This window comes from Peromyscus eremicus, chromosome 13, assembly GCF_949786415.1.
Source record: "Peromyscus eremicus chromosome 13, PerEre_H2_v1, whole genome shotgun sequence".
In the NCBI taxonomy this organism is placed as follows: Eukaryota; Metazoa; Chordata; class Mammalia; order Rodentia; family Cricetidae; genus Peromyscus; species Peromyscus eremicus.
This window is the reverse complement of record NC_081429.1, coordinates 40,077,961-40,103,316: the sequence shown is the minus strand read 5'-3', so window position 1 is coordinate 40,103,316 and position 25,356 is coordinate 40,077,961. Positions and strand designations below refer to the sequence as shown.

At 39.2% G+C, this 25,356-nt stretch overlaps 1 protein-coding gene across 2 annotated transcripts in view; it reads right to left on the bottom strand.

Annotated features, from left to right (window-relative positions):
- Positions 1-25,356, bottom strand: part of Abca12 (ATP binding cassette subfamily A member 12) — a 166,874-nt gene that overhangs the window by 73,920 nt on the left and 67,598 nt on the right. For both annotated transcript variants that reach the window (XM_059278245.1, XM_059278246.1), the window contains exons 6-11: positions 25,090-25,275; positions 22,719-22,897; positions 17,337-17,449; positions 11,853-11,922; positions 7,108-7,226; positions 6,050-6,156 (exon numbers count right to left, since the gene is read on the bottom strand). In XM_059278245.1, the coding sequence (XP_059134228.1) occupies positions 6,050-6,156; positions 7,108-7,226; positions 11,853-11,922; positions 17,337-17,449; positions 22,719-22,897; positions 25,090-25,275 (774 nt within the window). The remainder of the gene's footprint in view (positions 1-6,049; positions 6,157-7,107; positions 7,227-11,852; positions 11,923-17,336; positions 17,450-22,718; positions 22,898-25,089; positions 25,276-25,356) is intronic.

The window sequence follows — 25,356 nt, the reverse complement described above, 5'->3', positions numbered from 1 at the left end:
TCTTTAAAATTTAGGGGGCAAAGTAGTTTTATAGATTCCATTTAAATCACAATCATGTCAACAAATTTTATATTTAATTTGAATTTTATGTCTTGTGTAAGATCAGAGAGAAGGCAGATTTGGCTGGAACCTTTTACACGGGCCTTTCTTCCGCATATCCATCTGTGATATATAACTAACCAGAACCAGAAACTAACAAGCGCTGGTGAGGGTGTTCCGGCATTAGAACCTGGGTGCATTGTTGGTAGGAGTGCGATGTGATGCAGCTTGTATGGAAAACAGTATTGTACTTCCTCACAAGTCAAAAATAAAATGAGCATATGAGTCCAAATTCCACTTCTGAGTATATGCTTCAGGGAATGGAAAATAGTACATAGAGGGAGTACTCATATACCAATGTGCACAGAAACCTTATTTATAATAGTCAAGAAACAGAACAACTCAAGGGATCAATGGATAACCAGAATATACATAAAAATGAAACAATGTCTAAGCTATTGCAACATGGATGAACCTTGAGGATACTATGCTAAATGGAATCAGCCACTTGCAAAGACTATATAATTCCAATCTATGAGTGACCTGGAGGAATGCAGTTCCTAAACACAGGAAGTCAAAGAAGGACTATGAACTTTCAGAGGCTTGGGGGAGGGAGGAAGGGGGAGTTCGTTAATAGAAAAGGTTTCAGTTTTACATGATGAAAGGGATCCTGGAGATTGGTTACCGAACAATGTGAATGCAATTAACCTAACTGAACCCTACAGCTAAAAAAATGGTTATGATCTAAATATTATGGTATGGTATCTTTTAACAATTAAAATTTAATCAACATTTTTTTAAGTCTTCAAGCTGTAGCGTGCATTAGCAACTTCATGGCAATAGACCTGATTTTCAGGTGTCTGCCTTGTTATTAACATTGTCTTCTGCCTTCTGATCTATTTTTAAAAACTAAGCACTTTTGTCCTATGGAAATATTCAAAAAGACTTCTACTCCTAAACCCAGAAGAATAATAGATGCTGAAACTCCAACAATCTGAGCTCTCCAGTATATTCCTGAACCTCACTCACTATGTGCCATGTGTCCTCAGGATATGTTCCCAATTAATACATCCTGAGGGAGAAAAGAATTTGCCTCTGGGAACTCCAGTTCAGCTGTGTGTGGAAGCTACCCCAGAGCTATTCATTCTAAGAAGAAAAAAAAAGTCCAGAGAAGCAAATGTCAGTGTTATTCACTGTAGCTTAGTTTCCCGTCAGAAGTTATATTTTAACAGAAATGAACTCTTCCCCAACAGGAGCATAGGTTTGCCAGCATTTTTCTTCATATATCACTGAGGAAGAAAGCTGATGTGTCTTTAGCAAGAGGAAGTAAGCACAGGAAGGCCACAGAAGCCAATCATTTGAGCATCCTGAAGAACGAAAATCATCGACTCACTTTCCACAGGACTGAATAACACAGTTGACTCGTGGCTTTGAAAATTCTGACATGACTTCACAGTGTATGCAAAGTCTACTTGCTGGCCTTATTGCTATGAGAAATTTTCCATTATGGACCAGGCCCAATCATTCTGCACACTGTAACTACGTGTTAGACAAGCTATTCCTGACTTTGATTCTCCAAATACTAGATATGTTTAAACCTCTAATGGATGGAGCCAGATGTCTACACACTACCGGCTACTGCCTGCCCTTTGATGCTTTCTCAAACTCTGAATTTTATTTTATCAATTAATTTGTGTGTATTGGTGTTTTGCCTGTATGTGTGTCTGTGCACCATACGTGTGTCTGGTGCCCTCAAAGGCCAGAAGAGGGTTCCAAATACCCCGGAACTGGAGTCATAGAGGGTTGTGAGCTGCCATGTGGGCACTGGGGGTTGAACTTGTATTGAGAGCCATCTGTTTGGCCTCTTTTTGAGGCTTTCTTGAACAAGGATAAATAACGTTGGGCCCATACATTCTTAACTGAGTTTTGAGAGGCAGCCAGCTTCAGTGACTTACTGAATGGACACTGAGAACGGTTCAGTAGCTGCGAGGTCAGTATCCACGGACGAAAAACCGACAAAAGTCCATACAGTATAGTCGTGGTGGATGACATAAAGGGCAGAAAAAGAGATATCTAATACTTAGCTGCATTACTGAAGTTGGTTTGCTTCTCTAAAACAAGAATGTAAACCAGGGTGACTAATACGGGGTGGGGTACTGAGAAGCAGACAGTCACCAAGGTGGGGGAATCTCAAGATTTTCACAAGTGTCATAACTCACTGCTTTATTCTAGGAGCAATACAGGCATTGCCCTTTCAGAAGCTTTGAGCATTGTGGTTTTGTTTGTTTGTTTGTTTTTTGTTTTTTTGCTGTTTCACTCTTTGAGGGGCCTGCCACGTAGTTCCCAAATAAACACATGGAGGCTTATTCTTTCTTATGAATGCCCAGCCTTAGCCTGACTTGTTTCTAGCCAGCTTTCCTTAACTCTAATTAACCCATTTACGTTTTGCCTCTGAGTTTTTATTTTTCTCTATTTCCATATATCTTTTCTTTCCTTCTTACTCCATGGCTTGCTATGTAGCTGGGTGGCTGGCCCCTTCTTTTCTTGCTCCTCAAACCCTCCTCCCAGATTTCTCCTCCTATTTTATTCTTTCTACCTGCCAGCCCTGCCTATCCTTTCTCCTGCCTTGCTATTGGCCATTCAGCTCTTTATTAGACCAATCAGGTGTTTTAGGCAGACACAGTAACAAAGCTTCACAGTTAAACAAATGCAAAATGAAAAAAAAATGCAACACATCTTTGCAGCATTAAACAAATGTTCCAAAGCATAAACAAATGTAACATCTCAAAATAATATTCTACAGCAGAGCATTAACGATAAACATAAACCCAGTGATTATAATTCTCTTTTAAAGGATTTGTTAGTGGTGTTATGGAGATGACTCGGTGCGTAAGATCGCTTGATCTGCAAGCATTAGGATCTGAGATTGAAGCCATAACATTCACTGGCTACTCATGCCTGCAGCCCCAGCCCTGGAAGAGGAGATCCCAAGAACTTGTTTCCCGCTCAGTGAGAGACCCTGATGAAAAGCAGCAAGGTGGAGAGCAACAGAGGAAGACACCGAAAGTTCTGTTTTGTCTTCAGCATGTGTGCGCATGAGTGCATGAGGACAGAAACTCATATGTCTGCAATTCACACACACACATAAGCATACACATACACACAGTATTTGTTAGTAAAACCAGATGTGGTGTGAACACTTGTAATCCCAGCACTCAGGAAGCAGAGACAGGAGGATTATGAGTTTAAGTCCATTATGGGCTACACAGTAAGTTCAGACCATCCAGGGCTGTACAGTGAGATGCTGTCTTAGACAAAGTAGACACTAACTTTAGACTACCGGTTTTCCAAAGCCCAGGTAAAGGCTCTGTTTCCTTCATCTCAGGCAGAGGTTCAGGCCTGTAATTGGACAATGATCCATAACCAACTCCATTTCCAGCTATGATGGGCTTCCTCATTGCCCAGTAGCTCCCAAATGCATCTGAATGAGGATTTTCATTAATATGATCATGAAGACTCTATAATAGCATGGACATTAAGTGATAAATCTATAACACCCAGGAGCCCTTGGATGGTAAATAGAAGTGGTGGGGAGGTCTGTTTTCAAAATTGAAAAGCGTTATTATCTGCGTTCCTGCCCAGTATAAGAAACTTTATTTTGTGCATAGGAAGCTCATCTTTCCACCAAAAAGACCGAGAGAGAGAGAGAGAGAGAGAGAGAGAGAGAGAGAGAGAGAGAGAAATAGAAGAAAATATCATTAATGGGCAAACATTTGGTGTTTTGGAGGGTTTGCCCTGCTGAAAGGAAAGCCGTGAATAAAATTTGGGGCCTATGGACTGCACATGCATGCCACATTGGGAACAGCAGGAAGTAATAGCCTCGCTACTTATAAAACTATAGGAGCCCGGCCTCATTCTTTCACGGACGTGTGCTGAGTAGCAGTTCAGAAAACACAGGGCTATTGTTGGCATTCTACCTTAATAATCTCATTTATACACTCGAGAGTCAAACCCTTAGTTTTAGAGATGTGTGGTTTGGGAGATGAAGAAGGCCTGCTTTTGTCAGAGTTTCTACTCTAGGGAAGCGATATCACGTACATTCAGTGGACTGTAATTCTATGTAACGAGTTCCAAAGGCCAGCGTCTCAGCCCCAAGAGCTCCTGCTTCCCTGTGCCTCACCTCATTTTGACCTCCCGAACTTGGACTTGAAGCTCTCTCCCATCTTGTTCTCTGCACTGATTCCAAACAGGCAGTGCTTGCATTTATTTATTTATTATTTATTTATTATGTATTATTATTTATTTATTAGGTTTTTTGTTTAGATTATTTCAGACATGGCCCACTTAACTTTCTTTCAATCTAATTTCTTCCAAAAATGAAAAATTTGCCCTCTTCATATTTGATGCGTTCAAGACCAAACTCAAATTCCTTTACTAACAGAGCAGTCTTCAGGACCTAGACATGGCCACCCTCCACAGCACCTTCCCTTCCTTTCCCATAGTTACCTTCACCTTCCCATGACTCCAGGGAACCTGTGCCTGTCTTTGAGGCTCATGCCTCTGACCCCTTATCAACCCAAGTTTCTGTGTCTGGAATGTGTGAATGAATGTGACCTACTCCTACACGACTTTCAAGACACAGAATAAGTATTATACTCTTGGCCAAGTTTCTTCCTTCCACCTCTGTACCCCATAATCAGAGGTAGATAGCCCATCCTTACACACGGAACCCCGTCCGTCTGCATACCACATCACTTATCTCACTGTGCCACAATTGTGACTCTGCCTTCCTGCCTTCTCTGCTAGCTGGATTATAAGAATTTCGGGATAGAGATGACGTCTTACGAATAAAAGAGGAAGTTGTCCTCACAGGAGCCAGTTCAAAGAAACAGAACAAAAGATTTTTTCTAAAGTGAATTGTGGACTGCAGAAGTCTTGCATTGTCTACAGAAGAGGGAGGAAGAATGACTTTGTGTGAATCACAAGGTTACTTGTGGAGCACATCGGAAAGAGACTTTTATCCTGACTTATCAGTGAGGATGATATCGTAGTTATATAAAATGAAGGAAAGAGGCACAGATGTCTGGAAAACAAGGCAAAGGTGATAATCTAATGTTGCAGGAGTGACATTTACACTGATTCTTGAAAGATAGATAAGAGCTTTCTGGGTGAATGTATGACTTCTTTCTCATTTGCATAAATTAAGATAATGCTAAATTAAGTACATTACAAAATTTGATTCATGTAGAATGCTGGGGCTAAAAGGTAGGTAGTCTAATGAGCACATTTATCTGTAATATACTTGGACATAATGTTTTGCATGTCTGCTTAATTACAGCTTGTTTACCGCACAGCAAATCACTTGCTTGCCCTAAATAAACCACTTCTAATTTAACTTTATCCCAGGCTACATAAATCCAATTAAACTGTAGTTCTTACCAGGAAAACTGTTTTCAAAACTCAATAGAGTTGCTTTAGAAATGAATTTTGTGATAATCTGTACACTGTGTGTGACTAGACAAAGGAGCACGAGCTGCTGGCTGAAGCTTAAGAGATCTACATTTTCATTCCCGTTTCCCTCTTCGGGGTCACGGATTTTAACATGACTTATTAGTTTCTAATTTGATGACAAGAAAAACAGACAAGTTAACTTTTGAGGCTTATTGTGCACCGGGAAGTCGGGATACAGCTTTTAAAATCTACTTTTGTAGATTTAAAAGCTAACGGTGGGGCAAAATAAAAAATGATACAACGAACTCCCAAATTACAAAGCTTAATAAGATAACCATATTAGGACGTGTTCATGGATGCTTATGAGCACCATGACTGGGCTCTTATGGACCACCTTATGCTGAGGTGACACCGAGAACCATTACGTAAAGCCAAGCAACTTTCTCACCGTTGGACCCGAGCGGAGCTGCAGGTGAAACAAGGTTGTCTGAAATGATCAGATATTTTAAGCGAATCTTCCTAACGTGTTGTTTATTTATTATTTCCTTCCATGGCTTACCTTGGATTTCAGGACTTCGGGAAATGGAGGGACGTCATCCTCATAGGAGCCATTTTGAGGAAAAGATTTTCTGAAGCGAATCGTGGACTGCAGAAGTCTTAGATTATCTGCAGGGGAGGGAGGAAGAATTACTTTGTGAGAACCACAAGGTGACTTGGGGAGCACATCGGCAAAAGACTTTTATCCTGACTTATCAGTAAAGATTTTTTTTAGGATAATACTGTAGCTCAATATAAATATAAAATGAGTGAAAATTAACCTTTCCTTGAACCATGTGGACTATAGAGTTCATTATTTTTAAAATATTCACAGATGTGCTGCTTAGAGATAAAAAATATTTCTAGTAAAGGTACTGCACAGCTTTGGCTCTTGGTGAATTAAATAATGATTTTATTTCTGACTCTTGGGCACACTAGGTAGGAATACACGGAGGAGAAATAGATTGTATAATCACTGCATCCAAGTATATACTTTCAACCATAATTGACTAATGTCTGGGGAAAAAAAACTCCAGTCTTAGATATATGTTGTAATGTTTGCTTGATACTGTGTTTCGTAAACTACTTGGGTTAGGAAAAAAATAACATGTGAGAGAATAGTGGGAACCATCTGAATTGACTGCAGTCTTTATGGTTGCTGACATAGGTTTAAAAAAATGAGAATTAAATGTGTGAAGGCAGGGAGTAGTCTGCCACATGGAGGCCTTTCTTCATGTAATATGTGAGAACTTTGGAACCCTTCCAACAACTTAGGGACACTAAGAACACAGGAAATGTCGTGAAGGGTTGGATGGACTCCTAATGACTCTGGAATCTCGGGAAGTTCATCCAGGTTACCTTCATCACATTGTCTAGTCTGGAACCATTCTACTAAAATCTGTCCGGGTGACCACAGGGCTCAAGTTGCAACAAGAGGATAGCATAATGACATTAGAAATTCTATTTTAATATTAAATTACTTAACTAAAACTGGAGTATAAGTATGAGAAAAAGGTTTTAAGAACTCTTCCTTTGATAAGCTCGTGTCTTAACCCTTCAGAGCAGAGTTGAGAGTATCACCTGGGGACCCCCGGGCCAAGTCATCAGTCATGTTTCTTATACATGCCAGGTAAGGAGAATACGGACTATTTGATGATATGTTCATGATGGCATCTTCAAAATTTTCCAGGATCAGGAGCCTGTAAATTAGAAGAGAATATATGACTAAAGGAAATCATTTAAACTGCGATTTGTCGGCTGGAGTACTGAAACCCCTGTGAAACTGGGTCTCCTTTTTCACCAAAACCTGCTGTGTAAAGGAGGCACACTCCTGAGCGCATGCTCCTATGTGTGTATGTGTGTGTGTGTGTGTGTGTGTGTGTGTGTGTGTGTGTGTGTGTGTGTGTGTGTCTGCTCCCTGCCATCTCAGCCATAAGGCTGCCTCTCTATTTTGCGGCTTCTTCCATTACTGCTACATTTTAAGTCACAGAGAAAGGATAGATGCTGAGACCTGTTTTGAAGACACGTGCTTTGAATTACACTGAACAACAGGCAAAGTAACTAAGAACAAGTTCTGTCACATGTTAATTTGCATTATATCCAAATGCTGGTGGGTGGGACTTCTCCTAACACAGCCAGTGATATAGGAAAGTGCACTAATACTAAAGAAACCTCTGGATGTTTGAATTGTGGGCTAACAACACTGGATCCTGAAGGAATATTAAAAAGAAATAAACCAATGCTAGGAAAAGTCTCCAACGTGGCAGCAGGAGAACACTTTATTGATCATACGGCTGACTATCAATTATAATTCATGTCTTAAACAGTTTTTTTCTTTTTAATTTTTTTTCTCTGGCGATGGAGATTGAATCCAGCATGCCAGGCAAGGGCTCTTCCACTGAGCTACTTGCCCAGGCTTTTTAAAAATTCATTTACTTATTGTGGAGGAATAAGAGGTGCATAGTCCACAGAACATGGGTGGACATAGATAGAACATTTGCTGGAACTGGTTCTTCCAGGATGGGACTCAGGTCACCTGGTTGTACAACAAATGCCTCTACCCACAGGATCATTCTGCTAAATCACAAATTCTTGTTTTATAGTACTCATTCTAAAAGCTCTTGTTTAGGTATTTCCTTGACAAGAGACTGTGGAAAATGCCCCTTTTGGGTGCCTTAGATCTTTAAGCTTTAGACAGCTTGCTTCATCATTTATCAAAGCCTTCTTGGAGGTAATCAATGCCATTTATCAATTCACAAATAAAGGGCAGGAGAGTATAGGCTTAGACTAACTTGTATGGCTTAAATAAAAAGAACCATCTAGTCAGTAGTTTTTTGTTTTTTGATTTTTTTTTCAAATCAAATCACCTTATAACTAATAATAACCCACCAGGAATCTAACAATGGCCAACAATACTAACTTCATTGTACAGGTTAGCCGAAGAATACCAAGTCATGCCTGTGTGCAGGTAAGTTTAATGTTCTGTCACTCAACCCATGGTATGAGCCAGTCAAGGTCATAAGAGCAATGTAGAAAGAAAGAAAGAAAGAAGAATGGAAGGGAGTAAGGAAAGAGACAGAGAGGCTGGCGGAAGAATGGAAAGGAACCCTGAAGCATTGATTTGGAATATATATGGCAGCCATTGTTTTGGAATGTACGGTAGCATTAATGGAAATGGGAAGTTGTGTTTGAAGATTCCAAGGGTAAACTAAAAGACAAGATTTAGAGACACAAAATCCCAAGCAAGAGACAAACAATTTATGGAGGTATAAGTAAATACAGGCATCCATTATTTGGTGGTGATGGTGGTGGTGGTGAATAATCCACTTATTCCATTCCTTTGTAGTAGCAAGCACAGATTTCAAGAGAAATGTGTGTCTTGTGAACACCCTGAAGGAATGATCCATTCAATTTTCTACTCCACCCTTTGCTTACCCCGACAATATCTACATCACGGAATACCGAGCATTTCCATTTTTGTGCATCATTGAGTAGATACACTCATCTGTAAAAGGGATGTAGCGAGCTGCAGAGACGCTAGCCGTTCAACCTGTCTGCCGATGAGGCATCTCTGAACGCCTTCACATGGACTGATTCCTGTAGGAAGGTTCTCGTGGTTCTCACCTTTTCGCACCTTCCCTCTCTGTGTTTTCCACTGCTGGAGGTACAACACCGAGAGCCAGCTTCCCCAGGCAGCAGGGTTCAGGGGCAACATGTTGGCCTAACTCTCCGTTGGATTTGAAGGGAACCAGAAGTATCATATACGCCCCTCCCTTGCGTTTGCTTTAATGAACTTGATATATTCACAAATTTAGACTATATACACAAGCCACTGTTTTGTCATAAACACCTTGTGATTCTTTTAAACCAGCAATTTAAGAGCCTTTATACAAAATCCTGTCTTTCTCACTAAAGTATTTACCATAAAAGGTAGGCTATGGGCACACACACACACACATGCGTGTGCACACATGCACAGGCATGCACATGCACATAAATTGAAAAAGACATTAGAACACAAAGAATGATGGAGAAATGTAAAAGAAGAGTAATACTGAGTAGCTGTTATTAGAAAGAGCCAAACCCAAAGCCTTATTATCTTGTGGCACCATTGCATTGGTGCATTATTTTAAAATGGAAATGGAAAGTTCCAAGAAATGCCTTGATTTCATCAATCATGACAAGGACCATCTTACAGGTATTGAATTCCTGCTAGGAAACTGACAGCAATTGCTGAAGAATTTGCAAGACAGAAGTGCTGAGTATTGTCAATGCTGTGCAAGTCCGGAGGCTCTGGTAAGGATACCTAGCATCAGCAAAAGCATCTACAGTATCCATTTAAAGGGTTTTTGTAAAAAGAAAAATTATTATGCGTGATGGCTGTCTAGGAAGGATATCAAAGGCCTAGCTATCTAAAACATGACAACTGAGCTAAAGTGGGACTGCCCAGGAATTCTGTGAGAGAAGCACCTGGGCTGGAGGAGGGAAGTGATGGCAGAGGAAACAGGAAGTGGGTTTTGCCCAGAATTTACTTTTGGTTAGAGACCTTTCCATTAAACTCTATCTTAGAAAAAAAAATGGTTAAAATAGGTATTTTTTTTGTTGCTAATTTAGTTTATTTTAAGTGGGATGTGAAAACAAAAAGTATGCACGTTTATGAGATACAATGCAGTGTTTCAACATGTACACATTATATAATATTTAATGATTTTAAGTATGCCTGTCTTCTCATCATTTTTTATTTCTTCATGGCAAAAGAATTATAAAATCCTTTCTTCTAGCTTTTAAAAATATTTTATTTCATTTACGCTGAATGTGATAGTGCATACCTTTAATCCCAGCACTCTGAAGATAGAGACAGGCCAATCTCTGTGAGTTCAAGGCCAGCCTGGTCTAAATAGCAAGCTACAAATCAGCCAAGGGTACATAGTGAGACCTGTTTCATTTTTTAAAAATTTTATTTTATGTGCATAGGTGTTTTGCTTGCATGTATGCCTATACACGACATGTGCACAGTTCTTGTGGCAGCCAGAAGAGGACATTGAATTCCCTATGATTGGTGGTACAGATGGCTATGAGTTGCCATGTGGGTGCTGGGAATCGAACCTGGGTCCTCTGAAAGAGCACCCAGTGTTCTTCACTGTTGAGCCATCTCTCCAGCCCCTCCTTGGCTTTTTGGAATGTGCTGCACATCACGGCTATATCTTGTCACTTTACTGTGCAACAACACTCTTGGAACTTCATAGCTCTTCCCTAACTGTGTTTTAGGACCATTGAGCAGCCTCTTCTTGCCTTTTTCCTCGTAGATTTTACCTGTGCAAATTTCCACTAGTACAAAGATGTATTTGGGGTGACTAAATCCTGAGAACTGCAACAGCATGATTTATCAAGCTAAAGCAGCCTTTACCTACAAAACCAACTAGTTTCTAAATTGACCCTGAGCTACACCTAAGCCTGATACTACAGGAAACGACTTGCATTCCCTATCCTAATTATGAGTTCCTTCAAAATCTGCTCACGTTTGCGATCTTTAGACACCATGGTGTCCACTGTCAGTTCCTGGAGAAGTTCAAAATTAAATGATTTGTAATTTTTTTTTCTTATGTGAACATCCCGGAAAGCAGACAAATTTTGCATTATCTTGATTAAGCTTTAAAATATCTTGACTCTTTAAAACTCTAAAGAATTAGCAATGTTAAAAATCTGGATGTTGCTAGGGCCTGAATGTATCGAATTTTATATGTTGACATTTTAGTTACCAGGGTGATGATGAGCTCAGAAGGTGTGGTCTTTGAGGGCAGAGCTCTTGAGAATGGGATTCGTGGCCTATAAAAGCAGCCTTGGAAAGGTGTCCTTCATGATCTGGGAGGCACGCTTCCTCAGACACCAAATCCGCTCCCACCATGATGTTGGGCTCACCCAGAAATGTGAAGAATAAGCCTCCATCACTGATAAGCTGCCCTGTCCATGGTATTTTGTGACAGGAACTGAGCAGGCTAACACAGAGGCTTACATATTTTCCATAGAGAAAGACTTCATGAGTCTGGAAACAAATTCCTACAAGACTTCCCTCACAGGCACTGAGTAGCCCTTCCAAACATGGCAGGTTATGTCAGTCACGCAGTCTTAGGACAAGAAGAGTTCTTCATGCTATGTCATCCAAAGTGTATTGAATAATACGCCCAAATTAGTTTCAACTTCACTACAGCTTGATAACGTCCTTTGATGCTACGGTTGCATGGTTATCCATGCTGATAAGATCATGGGGTTTATAAACGATTTTGTTTATTCAGCCAGGTAACCCACAATTTGAAAACACGACTTACTGGGCAGCCAGACTGCTTGGAGACAGTGCCTGTTCGTCATCACCGCTCCACACGTGCGTTGAATTGTCACCTACAGCAATAAGACACGGGTGAACATAGAATGTTTTTGGTCAAAGACACTTTTACTCCTTACCACCTACCCCCCCCCAAATCATCTCAAGTCCAATTAATAGTGGGAAATGCAAAATATTTACAAATGATATTCACGTTCTTTTTGTTGGGAACATTTAAGGTGTTAGGAAATGGTGTCTATTGATTAAAATAATCCCAACTTATGGGATTTCTAACAACTTTTTTCACGCACACATCAGACCACCACATTATTTTGCCCTGAGACCTCTTTTCATAGGTGACTTTCAGACACCATAATGAAGATTGTGAACCTTGATCACAATTTGTTAATCAAATGAAACCGCTTTCAGTCTAATGTGTCACTGGATGTTTTTTTTCTGCCTCCCCCACCCACCCACCTAACTTGGGCACTTCAGATGTAGACCTAGGAAACAGTTGCCTTCACTAATCTGTACTTTCTTTCAAAAAGCAGGCAGTGATCACTGGACCCAGTTATGAATGAGCATTGGCTAGTGTAAACAGGATTGTGTTGTTATCTCAAACAAGAAGGTACGGAGGGTGGAGGGTAACTCCAAAAGCTGAATGTAATGACACCATACGTGAAGAGACACCATAACCCCTGAGGTTAAAAAGGTTCCTGACCCTGCTTGTTATGTAGTTGAATTGTACAGACGGAGTGGGTGTAGAAACAACATGAAAAACTGGAAATGAAAAATTCTATAAGCAGTCATGGCAAAAATGAAAACACTAAATCGAGGGCTTTCAGCCATCTTGCTCAGGAAGGGAATCAGCCTCATCTTTGGATGCTGCTCACCATGGGCCAGGATGCTTGGATGCTGTCATTTTTCAGTGGCCTCACTATTTTTAGTAGGACCTTAAACTAGCAGATTTACTGGTTCTCCCATGGTTTCCAGGTCGTGTGTCCTACAGTCTTGTGAAAATGTCCTCGTGCAAAGCTATACAGACACCGTAATTTTTTTTATTTTTTTCTGTTTTAGTGAAATAAATGTATACACACAAGAATATCCCAGAATTTAATCTGTTCCCCCAACCAACTTCTGTATCATTCATGTCTAAGTTGGTTTGGCCTCTAGTAACTGTCAGAGTGGCCTTTTCAGTTTTCCTGTTCAGTGGAGTGGATTTTTCTAAGGTTTATCCAAAGGGCAATTGAATATTATTGTCCTACCTATAGAACATGGATCATCAAGTTAAAAGACCAGCAACAAAGACACTCATAATAAATATCCCAGTCAGTAATGGTAATACTATTACTTACCGATATCTATATATTGAAAAATTAAGGACAGAAATCTATTGAGACTTATTTTTTCCAATGGAAAGGTATGCAAAACTATTTCCCAAACCATTTCTTGTTCACTTTGAACTTCTGTATGAGGCTCTCGGGAGCTTTGTTGGCATTTGTACATTCTCTGGGTATGGAGTGTCTCTTTTTCATCAAGCTATTAAAGTGAGTAACTAATAGAAATTAACTTCATGTTATCAGTGAGACTTGACCCCAAACTTAAACAGAAACTTGCTCCATTATCTACTAAGGGCTCTAAAGTACTTCGGAAGAAATATTCTTACCAGTTTACTAAACAGACCAAAATGAATAGGAAAATGTTAAAACCATTAAAAAGGAAACTTTTATTTATATGGCTTTTGTAGAAGCAGGCATGTAAAAAATGGTGCCCACAGACATCTAGATAACCCTTTTGCATGAGCAAAGTTTCTTTTAATTATTATTATTTTGGGGTGGGTGGCATACCAAGACAGGGTTTTGTTGGGATATTTTCTACTTTTTTTCATTTATTCATTTATTACTTCTCATGCATCCTGCAGTATGAGTGTTAAGATCAGAAGTCAACTCTGAGAGTTGGACTTCTACTTCTACTTATGGGTCCCAGACTGAGATCATGCCGTTATTCTTGTCAGCAAGTACCCAGTGATCCATCCTGCTGGCCCTTTACTGTGACATTTTCATGTGTGTGTGTGTGTGTGTGTGTGTGTGTGTGTGTGTGTGTGTGTGTATGTATATTTATATATATGGTAGGTGCATACATATGTGTGTATGTATATTATTACTATACTTTGTACCTGTTTACCCTCCACTGCTTTACTTCACTCTCATCTTTCTCCTGCTTGCTGAACCCCTCCATCCTTCCAAATAGCACACTTCTGCTTCCATGATACACACCCCACCACTCTCTTATTTTCCACCCCCTTTAGATTTTGTCTCTTTTCATAGTCTCCTTTCTATCATCTATGTATCTATGTGTGTATGTATGTATCTATCTATCACTATCTACCTATCTATCTCCTATTTTTCTACTTAAACCTAAACACAGGCTCCATATATAACAGTAAACTTGATATTTGTCTTTCTGAGCCTGGCTTATTTCACTTAATATAATGCTCCCTGGTGATATGTGCCTTATTTTCTTTATCCATTCTTGTGTTGATGGACATAACGCCTGTTTCCAGATCCTGAGTATTATGAATAATATAAGAGTAAACATGGATGTGCAAAGACATCTGTGCTGTGCTGGCTAGAAGCCAGGAAGGATTACTTTGTTTTAAGAGTCAACTTTTAATTTCTTACTTATTACCGCACACATGTACACTATGTGTGCACATGTGGGTATGTATGTGCCATAACACACATGGGAAAGTCATCAGACTTTCAAGGCAAGTGCTTCCCACGAAGTAATCTTGCCCACTCTGTTTTCTACATTAAAATATTGTTTCACTGAATTGATGACTTTGCAAAAAAGCACATGCCCATGATTCACAAAAGTGACCTCTGCTCCTGAAACTCACTCTTCATAAAAGGAACCACTAGAGCTTAGTATCCAGGATCTAGGGACCCCAGATTGGGCAGAGTACAGAATTAGACCCCTTAAGACAAAGAGAGGAGACAACCGCATCTCTGTGTTTTCATGGCTCATGTGGAGGCTTCAAATGATGTGCTAAGTGTGCTTCTAATTCAGGCTGGATCTGAGGCATGTCACAGGGAGCAGAAAGTGAGGTATCCGGATGTGTAGGACACTAGTGGATAGCTATGAAATTTGTCATGTGGGAAGAAGTATGTCATGGCATGTGACATCCCGTCAGTGGTAGGAGATAAGAACAGTTCTGTGATCTGATAACAGCAGATATTGGCGTGTCCCAATGAGAAACTATGTAGCCCAGTGTGTCTGTGTCTCTGAAAGGAAACACGAGTGAGGTCATCCATAAAAAAGCTAAGGGACCTGGCTTTGAGAATAGATAGGTCCAGGGTCCACTCCCAGACTGGCCTCTTGTTGGCGGAGTAACACATATAAAGCCAGTGTCTTTGGCTGTGAATTGGGATAATATCTCAGAAGGGTTTTGATAACAAAATCACTTAGTGTTGACACAGACAGAGCAGTTATTATCTTCATTTGAAAGAATGCTGGTGTGAGACCTGCAGGAGCCAACCAACTCTCTTATGACTCACTCTACCTTAAGTGAAGGTAAAACCTAGGTAACAGTACATATCCTTCAAATATGGCTAAAACCCACAAAGACTGAACAAGTGGTGACCTGTCTGAGGTGGCAAGCTTCTGCACTTGTGGTCAGAGGCCCTCATGTAGATGAATTAGCATCATTGGTTTGAATTTGAGTTTCCTGAAGAAGCCCTAGAAATACCTGTGGAAAACTTGCAAAGGCCATGAAATTTCTGTTCAAGCAAGTAGGGGCCTGGAATTAATGACTAGGGAAATAGACTTAAATGCACCCACACTACTATCCCAGATGGATGACCTCACAAGTGCATCACAAGATTTAATAACAAAGAGGAGTTAAACACATCCAATTTTGTAGATAAGAATACCTTTTCTGGTTGCATTTTTTTTATCATCTTAACCATTCAATGGCATACTTTGATACTTTCTAAGGTCATTAGCACAGTCATAGATATAAACCTTGGCTATTGTAAAATATGGAAATATAGAAAACTGAATTATATCATTCACCAGGAAAAGGTTTTGCTGTCATGTTAGTAAGAAATACTGTTTACTTCTGGCTTCTAAGACATGAATAAGCTTTTGTCTTTAGGAGGAGAAAATCTTAAGCTGATCACTTTGGTTTATATTATTATTAATCATGCTATTATTATTATTAATTATAAGGTATAAAAAAAAGATAATGGTCAGAGAAATGTGAAGTTCTCAACTCTTTAAAATGCAAATATTAAAAACAAAAGAGGAAATAATTAGCACACTGCCTGGTTCTCCAGCCCAGACTTTTAAGAGAGTAAACCTCTTCCAGTGTTCATAAAAATGTTAACATTAGAAACAATCAACCTTGCAAGCAAGCCATTAGTTCTGTAGCTATAGATAGAAAATGTCTCTTCACCAACAGAAACTGGTATCTAAGCATGAATTCTCTGCACTGAGAATTCTTCACGGGCTTCTAAAGCCTGCTTTTCATAAGGCACCTGAGACAATACAAGAACAGTCAGCTTTTCATCTGATGCTTGCAGGATGCTTTCTTTAGAATCCAAAAGCAGAAGTCTACTTGTTTAAAAACTGGCAAATGCAGACAAGAAAGCATACTTCTGAATTCATTCAGAAGAGGTAAATGTTAACCTGTGTTTGCTCGCACAGTGGGGATTTGCTCCTAACAGCTCTAAACCTTTGTGTGTGCCTGTGTGTGTCCATCCAACTGTCTCCATGTGATTCCTCGGTAATGACATTCTATATATTCAAAGGTGACATTTTCTGACTCTGTTGCAACATGCTATATTTTGTCATACTGGGGTGATTGACTTTTACTGATAGATTATTTATGCTCTGATATCTACCATGTATTTTCAAGAGGTTGGATGAATGTATATTTTTCCATTGAAACATTCTTTCTGATTTTTTTTCACTCAAGTTCAGAAATAAGGACACATGCCAGGTGTGGTGACCAATGACTTTAATCCTAGGTCTTGGAAGGCAGAGGAAGGCAGATCTCTGTGAATTCAAGGCCACCTTAGTCTACATAGTGATTTCCAGGACAGTCAGAGCTACATAGTGACACCCTGTCTCAAAAAAAATTAAAATAAAATAAGGACACAAATCTTATAATTCAGTTTAGGCTTTTGTTCCAAAGAGTAATGATGGAAATCTATATCTGGATGCTTACTATCTGACATTTATTTTCTATCCCAAGCATAAAAATAAGTTTGCAAGGTAAGAGGGCTCATTTTTACATGAAGGAAACTCATCCTTTTTGGGGCCATGGCTTCCTTTCACATTTCAGCTCCAGGCATGGACTTATAGATAACATACATCCTCCTCTGGGAATAGTGCTGTGTATCCATGATTGCATCTGCTGTATTCCACTTCATTTTTCTGATGGGCTTTGTGATGCTGCATTTATTTCAGTGAGATGAAAATACAATACCTTGTGCTGGGGAGTCCAGAGTGTTCAGCAGATGTTTAACAGACTTCTGGAGGGCGCTGAATCCTTCGTCGGTTTGAACACGTGGGAGAACCTTCTGCACCACCAGCAGCACCCTGATGAGGAGAGGAACAGATTAAAGCAGATTGTGTTGGGGGACTTACAGACAGAAACAAAAGGCTATTCAAGGAGAAAATGGCTACAGTATAGAAAATGATTCCTATAAACGACAAGATGCTGCTTTTGTAAGTTAATTACTTCATTGTCTATTCATGCACAAATTCCCCCAACATTGTTCTTGAACCAGAACAGAGAACTTTATGTTTCCAGAATTGTAAAGACTTGTACTCAAGGACCTTGCAGTGAGGGAGCAAGGGTCTTGTCAGGTGTTTGGTTTTGGGTTTTCCTGTTAAGAATTATAAACATGTGGTTAGGATAAAGCAACCAACACTGAAATGAAACCTTTTTTCTTAATTAGAGGAAAAAATTAAATACTAGAAACTATTTTTGTTAGAAGTCAAGCCTGGATCTAGTTTGAGGAATAATTATTACATAAGCATGTCATATATATGAATATTTTGCTAAAGAAATGATAATGTTTTTTTAAAAAGCAGAACTCGTGCTAATTAAGACTGTATTCTGTCCTCTAAGTGGCCCACAGGCGCTACTCCAAATGCATCTCAAAATTAATCTCAAAACACCCAGCACTGGCTTTCCATGAGTTATGGAAGCAATAAGAGAGGCAGTCCACACTGGGCACAGACAAGCAGCTATTCACTTTTGCTTGAGTTTCTTCTTGTTGCCAAGGAACAACTAGTTATTCAAGAAATGTCCTTTTGTCCCTTTATGCTCATTAATGCATTTCAAAAGGAGACATGGCTATCGCATGATGATGCCAGAATCTCACAAACATTGTGATTTTTATACCAACAATCAGAGAGAGCTGAGTCAGCATTTTAACTTGAGAGAAAAGTGCCTTTAACCCGGAGTCACCTTGCTGGTTCCCAGTGCTTTGAGTACTAACCACAACAACACTACTATCAACCATTTGCCATTGAAGAATTGATACAGCACCAGCTAGCCACTAGTTTCTCTTTATCAAGTACCTTATTGGTAAGCTGAAAGCCTTCTCCAGCACTTGATCCTGCAGGTGGGTACAGAGGTCCAGAACATTCTACAATATTTTTGGAATCTTTAACATTTTTAAACTAAGATCAGTTTAGTCTTAGTCCCCTCGATGTGAATGAAAGCTAAATTGTAAGTATCTCTTAGGTAATTTCTAGCATAATATATAAACATGCATATGAGTATATATGCATGCTTATATAATCTACATAATACAGATCTACATAACTTATGTGTTCATGTATTTGTAAAATTTGCTTCTGCGATGCTTCCATGAAGCTAATTCGATATGCCTTACTTTGCAGATGGATACAGTTTAAAAAGTTCAGTAACTCCCCAAGGCTATCTGGTTAGGAATAAGCAGAACTGGCCTGGCTAATTTCAGTCTGTGTGAGATCTCTAGCATAGAAATGACATCAACACAGTGAGGGGGAGGAAGTTAAAATCCATGCACAAACCACAGACCCTGCCGACTGATCACCCCAGCTGTGCTTAGAACGTCCGGTTGTAGGAGTAGGGCTGTGTTTTGTCTACTTCCGCCTTTTCTGTACAACAGTCAACGTTTGGGCAGTTTCATGCTTGCTCCAAGAACCCTGTTGCTTGCATTGGGGGTTCGGTAGTATAACTCTAGTCTGCCAAGAATCTCTGGCTTCTTAATCTTTGAGTTGTCTCTGAACTCTGGTCACCATGGACAGCGGATGAACGGGCTTCATGTTGTAGATTTCAGCTAACTTACACCCAATCTCGCTACATGGTCTAACACACCTGACGTACTGTTTCAAACTGCAAGAATGAACACTTGGCAATATCGTGACAACCAGCCTCATTGCTAACTACTATTATTAGTAAACCACTTGCTGGTCAGCAGACTAAATTTATTTCTCACAAATTTAAACACTAGTGATGTCGGTTCACATCCTTGCTGAAATACTTTGAATCAAGATATATTTATTTTATACCATAGATTTCCCCCCCATTATTTATCATATGAAATGCAAATTATTCAAAACAAGTCACTTTCTACATAAAGAAAGATTTTCCAAAAGTTTCATGACTCGTATCCCAGCAACACCTTTTCCTCGTAAGAGCTGGGAACCATGTGTGGCCTTTCATATACCCTTCTGAGATTGCTCACTTCTGCTAATTATTGTTGTAATCTTAACAACCTGATCTGATTTTGAAGATTATTACTATACAGATTACAACTCAAAAAACAGAGGAAAAAGAAGGAGATGAGTTTTCTACCGGGCCACTTGTCCCTTTAATTTGTGCAACAATGAGTAAAATGAGGCACTGAAACAATAATTTCTTGATGAAAAATTTGAGAAAATTGTGGCTTTTAACGACATTGTCAATTTAGTAATAATAATGATAAAGATTTTGCTTTAAAATGGTATTCCAATAAAAAATCTGAGATATTTAATTTTAAATTTTCTAATAATCCCATTTCAAAAAGCTAGGAGAAACAAAATTAATCTTGACACAGACTTCTATTTAACTAAAAACGTAAAATTTCATCATTTGCATATTGTTCTTAGATGGTATTTCTTCTGTGCAGATGATTGTGTGTATAGTGTGGTGTGTGTGTGTAAGGAACAAAGTGAGGGGACCTGTGTGTGAATTTGCAGTTGCACATGTCCACACACATAGAGATGGAGACCAGAAGAGGATATTAAGATGTCTTCCTCTGTCACCTCTACCTTATGGCACTGAAACAAGATCTGTTAGCAAACTGAGCTCAGCCAGGCTGACTGCTGGGGTCCTCTCATCTCCTCCCCCAGTGATGGCATCTCAGGTATGCACAGCCTTGTCAAGATGTTTACGTTGGGGATTTGAACTCAGGTTTTTATTCTTGCGTAGCCAGTGTTCTTTCCCACTGAGCTATCTCTGTAGATTTGAAAACAAGATTTTTAACAGAATAATTTAGTGTAGAGATGAATTAAATTTTTTCTAGTAAAATTAAAGGGCGATCAGCTCTAAGACGCTACCTACTGGCCATATAGAGCTGTTGAAACGTAAAGTGTTGGTATTCTCTTTTTAAGATTTATTTTTAATTATGTGTGTGAGAGGGTAGGTACACATTAATGAAGGTGTCCCTGAAGACCAGAGGAAGGTGTTGGAGCCCCTGGAAATGGAGTTATAAGTGGTTGTGAACTGCTTGCGGGAGTTCTGGGAACCAAACTCAGGTCCCCTGTAAGAGCAGTATGTTCTCTTCACCTCTGAGCCGTATCCCCAGCCCCAAACTATTGGCATTTTTAATTAAGATGCTTTACACTATGTTTAAATTTCACTAAACGTACAGAATTTTGAAAAAGCAAAATCACACATCCAAGATGTTCCCAACTTATTTAAAAGTTTTCGAAAGACTAAATTAAGCACAAGTTTTAAATTCTTTAATTAAGGATGAGCTGTCTGTTCCTGTCACCTTACCACATGCCAAGTATTCAAAAACTCACCCCGTCGTGATATCTTATTAGAAATAGCAAATATATAAATTGATAAACATTTACCAGATCACTAAGGAAACAATGTAGTTTAATTGGATAAAAGTCAAATGCCACTCTCTTGTAAAAGCAATGAGCAGATTGGGAGGAGAAATTTACAAACCATATATCTCGTTAAAGACTTACCTCCGAAATATATAAGCAATTCCTACTGTGAAGTATTGAAAGTTAAAAATGGCCAGGGATTTGAAAAGATATTTCTCTCAAGAGAATACATGGCCAAATGTGTATTGAATAAACAAAAGGCAAGAAGTGTTGGCAAAAATAGAGAGAAAGCAAAGCCCTGTCACTCTGTTTTTAGGAACCCTAAACGGTGCAGCAAGCTCTATGGAAAAATTCAGTAGAAGCTCCTCAAAATATTAATCATAGAGCTGCCATATGATGGAGCAAGCCTTCTTCTGAGTCTTTATCCGAAGACATTAAAACCAGGAGTGCATATTCTAGTGTTCAATTCAGCACTATCTACATTTACCAAGTGGAAGTGGTGTCGATGAGCGTTGATAGAGGAGATGAGCCCTTATTACGTAGCATGGGCTGATCTCGAACTCACCACCCTCCTCCCTCAGCTTCTCAAGCAGGGCTTTTTATGTCTAGATTCTGTTGACAGTATTGAATTTTTCCATGACAGTGTTGTGACTCTAGAATTCATTTTTACTGGACTTCAAATCCATTAACAAACCATTTTGCTCACTCATTCTTTGTATAGGTATTTGTTTTCCCTTCAACTTTAAGTTTTTACAAATAAACGTTGAGATTAAGGCACTATATAAACAGGCCTCCATTTTATTGAGAAACAAGCTAAGAGCAAATCTAGCGTTGCTCTTCATTGGAAGATGTGGTGCTCTTTGTGTGACAACTTGACACACACTGGAGTTACCTGAAGGAAGGGAGGGACCCTCAACTGAGAAAAGGCATCCATGAGATCTGGTGTAGACAAGCCTGTAAGGCATTTTCTCAATTAGTGATTAATAGGGGATGGCCTAGCCCACTGTGGGTCGTGCCATTCCCTGGGCTGGTGGTCTTGGCTTCTATAAGAAAGCAATTTGAGAAAGCCATAGGCAACAGGCCAGTGAGCAGCACCCTTCCACAGCCTCTGCATTAGCTCCTGCCTCCAGGTTCCTGCCCTGTTTGAGTTCCTGTCCTGACTTCCTTTAATCATGACCAGTGATGTAGAAGCATAAGCTGAATAAACCCTTTCCTCCCCAACTTGCTTTTGGTCACAATGTTTCATTGCAGCAGTAGAAATCCTAACTATGACACCATCTGTCGATGTAGAAAGACTGTTTATGAGGGAAGTCAATCCCATTTAGGTGGCTAGACCAAACTTTAACCAACAGGGCTGTTTTGTATTGAACGGTACAAAGCAAACCCCACCAAGACATTTTATTCTGAGTTAGCTCAGTGACATGTGTGTAGAGCTCAGGTTGTCCTCAAATCATCCGGTGTTACTGATCAAGTAGGTTCTACTCTGTACCTCATTCTTGGAAACCCTAGGACACACAACAATGTGTAGCTTTGAGGTGAGCTTTCCTCTTACTTCTCATGGATGCCTGCAGACCTCAATGAGCAAACACAATGTGTCTTTCTTCTTTACTCTACTGACACATTCCCCTCCAGAGCTCAAATCTGCAGTAGGATGCTCACGGACCACTTTCCCAGTGTTTAAATGACCTTCCTGACAGTAATTCTCACAGGAACTGCTTTTAGAGACTTCTTTGTGAACAATTGCATTCCATTTAACATGCCATTAACTTACCTGTTTGCCTTTCGAAGAACGCCAAACAGAGCGCTCAGTGAGGTGTCATTCCGAAACACGTCTGGAAAATTCGACAGAAGTTGCCACACTTCTCTTTGCTGCTGCACTTGGGAGAAAAAGGATAGCACCTGGGCAAGTCCCTGGAACACTCTCTTCTGGTTGTCAGGGTCACGCGACATCTTCAGAAGCCAAACCACAGAGAAAGAAATGATACTTTAACATTTATAGTTGTGTGGTTTACTGTCTCTGAAAATATTTTTTTAAGACCATATTTTTCACATTCACGAGGTTTGTTTTTTTTTTTCCCCAAATCTTCACTCAGTTTGAAGTCATCTCTTCCTTGGAAAAACTGCAAACATCTCTCAACATCATCGACTTTGTTTTTCTCCCCTTAGAGTTCCAGATATTAGCATATTTAAATGATATTGATATAAAATATTTTAAGTTAGATATTCAGAAATTAAAGTTAACTGTCTAAAACCAAATTAATTTCTGAATGTTTTTCTTTTTATGTTATTTTATTAGTTCTTTAGGAATTTAATACAACATGTTTTGATCATATTCAGCTCCCACAATACCTCCCACATCCACTACCCCTTCCCTGTCCACCCAACTTTGTGTCTTCTGTTTTTTTTTACACAACAATTCCAATTTGTGTTGTCCATATATTCTCAGAAGTGTGGCCTTCCCCTGTAGTGTGTCAACTTATCAAGAGCCTTACTCTTCAAGAAAACTGATTTTCCTTCTCCCGGCATCCATCAGTTGTCAATACTTCCTAGACTGGGGGGAGACTTCACATCCTCCTCTCCTCTCCATGCTGGGATTTGATCTGGCTTGAGCTTACATAACTCTCATGCATGCTGCCATAACCACTGTGAATTCATATGTGCAGCTTCTTTTCTATGTCCAGACAACCCTAAGTAATGCTTTTTTATTTTTTTTATTACATTTCCTGGGAGATGCAGGCATATTGCCCCCATATCTTTTACTAGGATGTCTATTTTTTGGTGGAGATCCCTTAAAACTAACTTATGTAGAAAAATAAAGGCAGTATATTACAGATATATTCATGGCACAAGTAGAAATACATTCACCAAAGTGCTTACTATTAGACTAATATGTGGGAGAATAAAGTGTTCCCAGATTCTGTTCCAAAGCAATAGACGTTAGTTGTGATGGATGGTTAACTGCGAGTGAATCTACTTGATGACCATAACCTGTGCTATCAACAAACCAGCAAAACTATGGTTTTTTAATCACATGGTCTAGCTAGTTCTTTCAGAAGTATTTCTTCATTATGTTCTCACCCAGAGCAATTCTCTCCATAACCCATTCATGCCAGTCAAGTTGATCCTTCTATTTGTCTTTTTGATCAATTTTGGTTGATTTTGATTTGATTGATTTTTGAACAGTATAGTTTTGGACACTTGGGATACTCTACTTGAGGAAGTTTTTTTTTCCCCCTAGTACTGGGAATTTGAGGAAAGCATTCCATCACTGAGATACATCTCCAACCATCGTACAAATTCAAGGATGGTGAGAGCTTCACACTATAATTTGAGCTATTGTAATGCTGTCCTTAACCTGGCTCTTGTGGGAACCAGATTACTAAAAGATACATTTAAAAAAATTAAAAGTTCCTTCAATATAATTTAGAGAATCAAGGGGAAATGTTAGAATAGCCATGCTTTATTTATTCCTGTCTTTAAATTTTGTGAGTAATTCTGAATTTTTAAATTTTTCATTGCATGTAGATTTTATTAAATTTAGATATTGGCCTCTTGTTTTTTTTTTTTTTTCTTCATCTCTTAAGACTAGCTTTGCTAGTGGTCATGGGTACTTTTATCAGAATAGCATTGGATCCAATGGTAAAATTGAGAGACAAGGAAAAGTGATTTCATCAAAAGTTAACAAGTGAAGTTTGATGTCATGAGAAAAATAAAAAGATATTAGCCATTTTTCTAATTTCTGACAAGAGTATGACTCTTCTAGTTTAATTATTAAACTTGCATTCTCTCCTACGTAATCACACTCCCAGTTCTCAGAGAAAGCACTCTTTATTCATCGTGGAGCCAAGCTATATTTTATCTGAGGTGTATGTACATTAATCATACGTAGTATTTCATATTCAACATCAAATCATTTCAATCCTGCACATTTCAATGATAAATAACTGCTACTTAACATTAAACACCATGTGTAAATGTTTATGTGGGAGGAAATTATGCTAAAGGTCTACAAATATTCCAAGCACTATTTCCCAGTCTAAGGGAGCTACAGACTTGCTCAATAATTCATAATGAGTCAGGTTGGGGTCCCAAAATGGAAGCATAAGACTTTGGAGATAAATATATATATAATCTGCACTCACCTGAGAGACCTGATATTTTAGTTCCTGGAGAGAAGACTCTAAAATTGTCATGTTCGAAAGGCAAAACTTGTTAAGAACATTTTTCCCTAGAGTGAGCCAAGAGAAGGCGTACTCCGCAGTGTATCCTGGGTAGCTCTCACATAGCTCTCGGCGGATCTCTTCTGAAGTTGAATTTTGCTTCAACAGCTAAAAGTATGTGGGAGAACAGAGAAGTGATATTAGAAAATGTAAACAGGACGAGATTTCATCTTCAAGGTAACTGGCCTA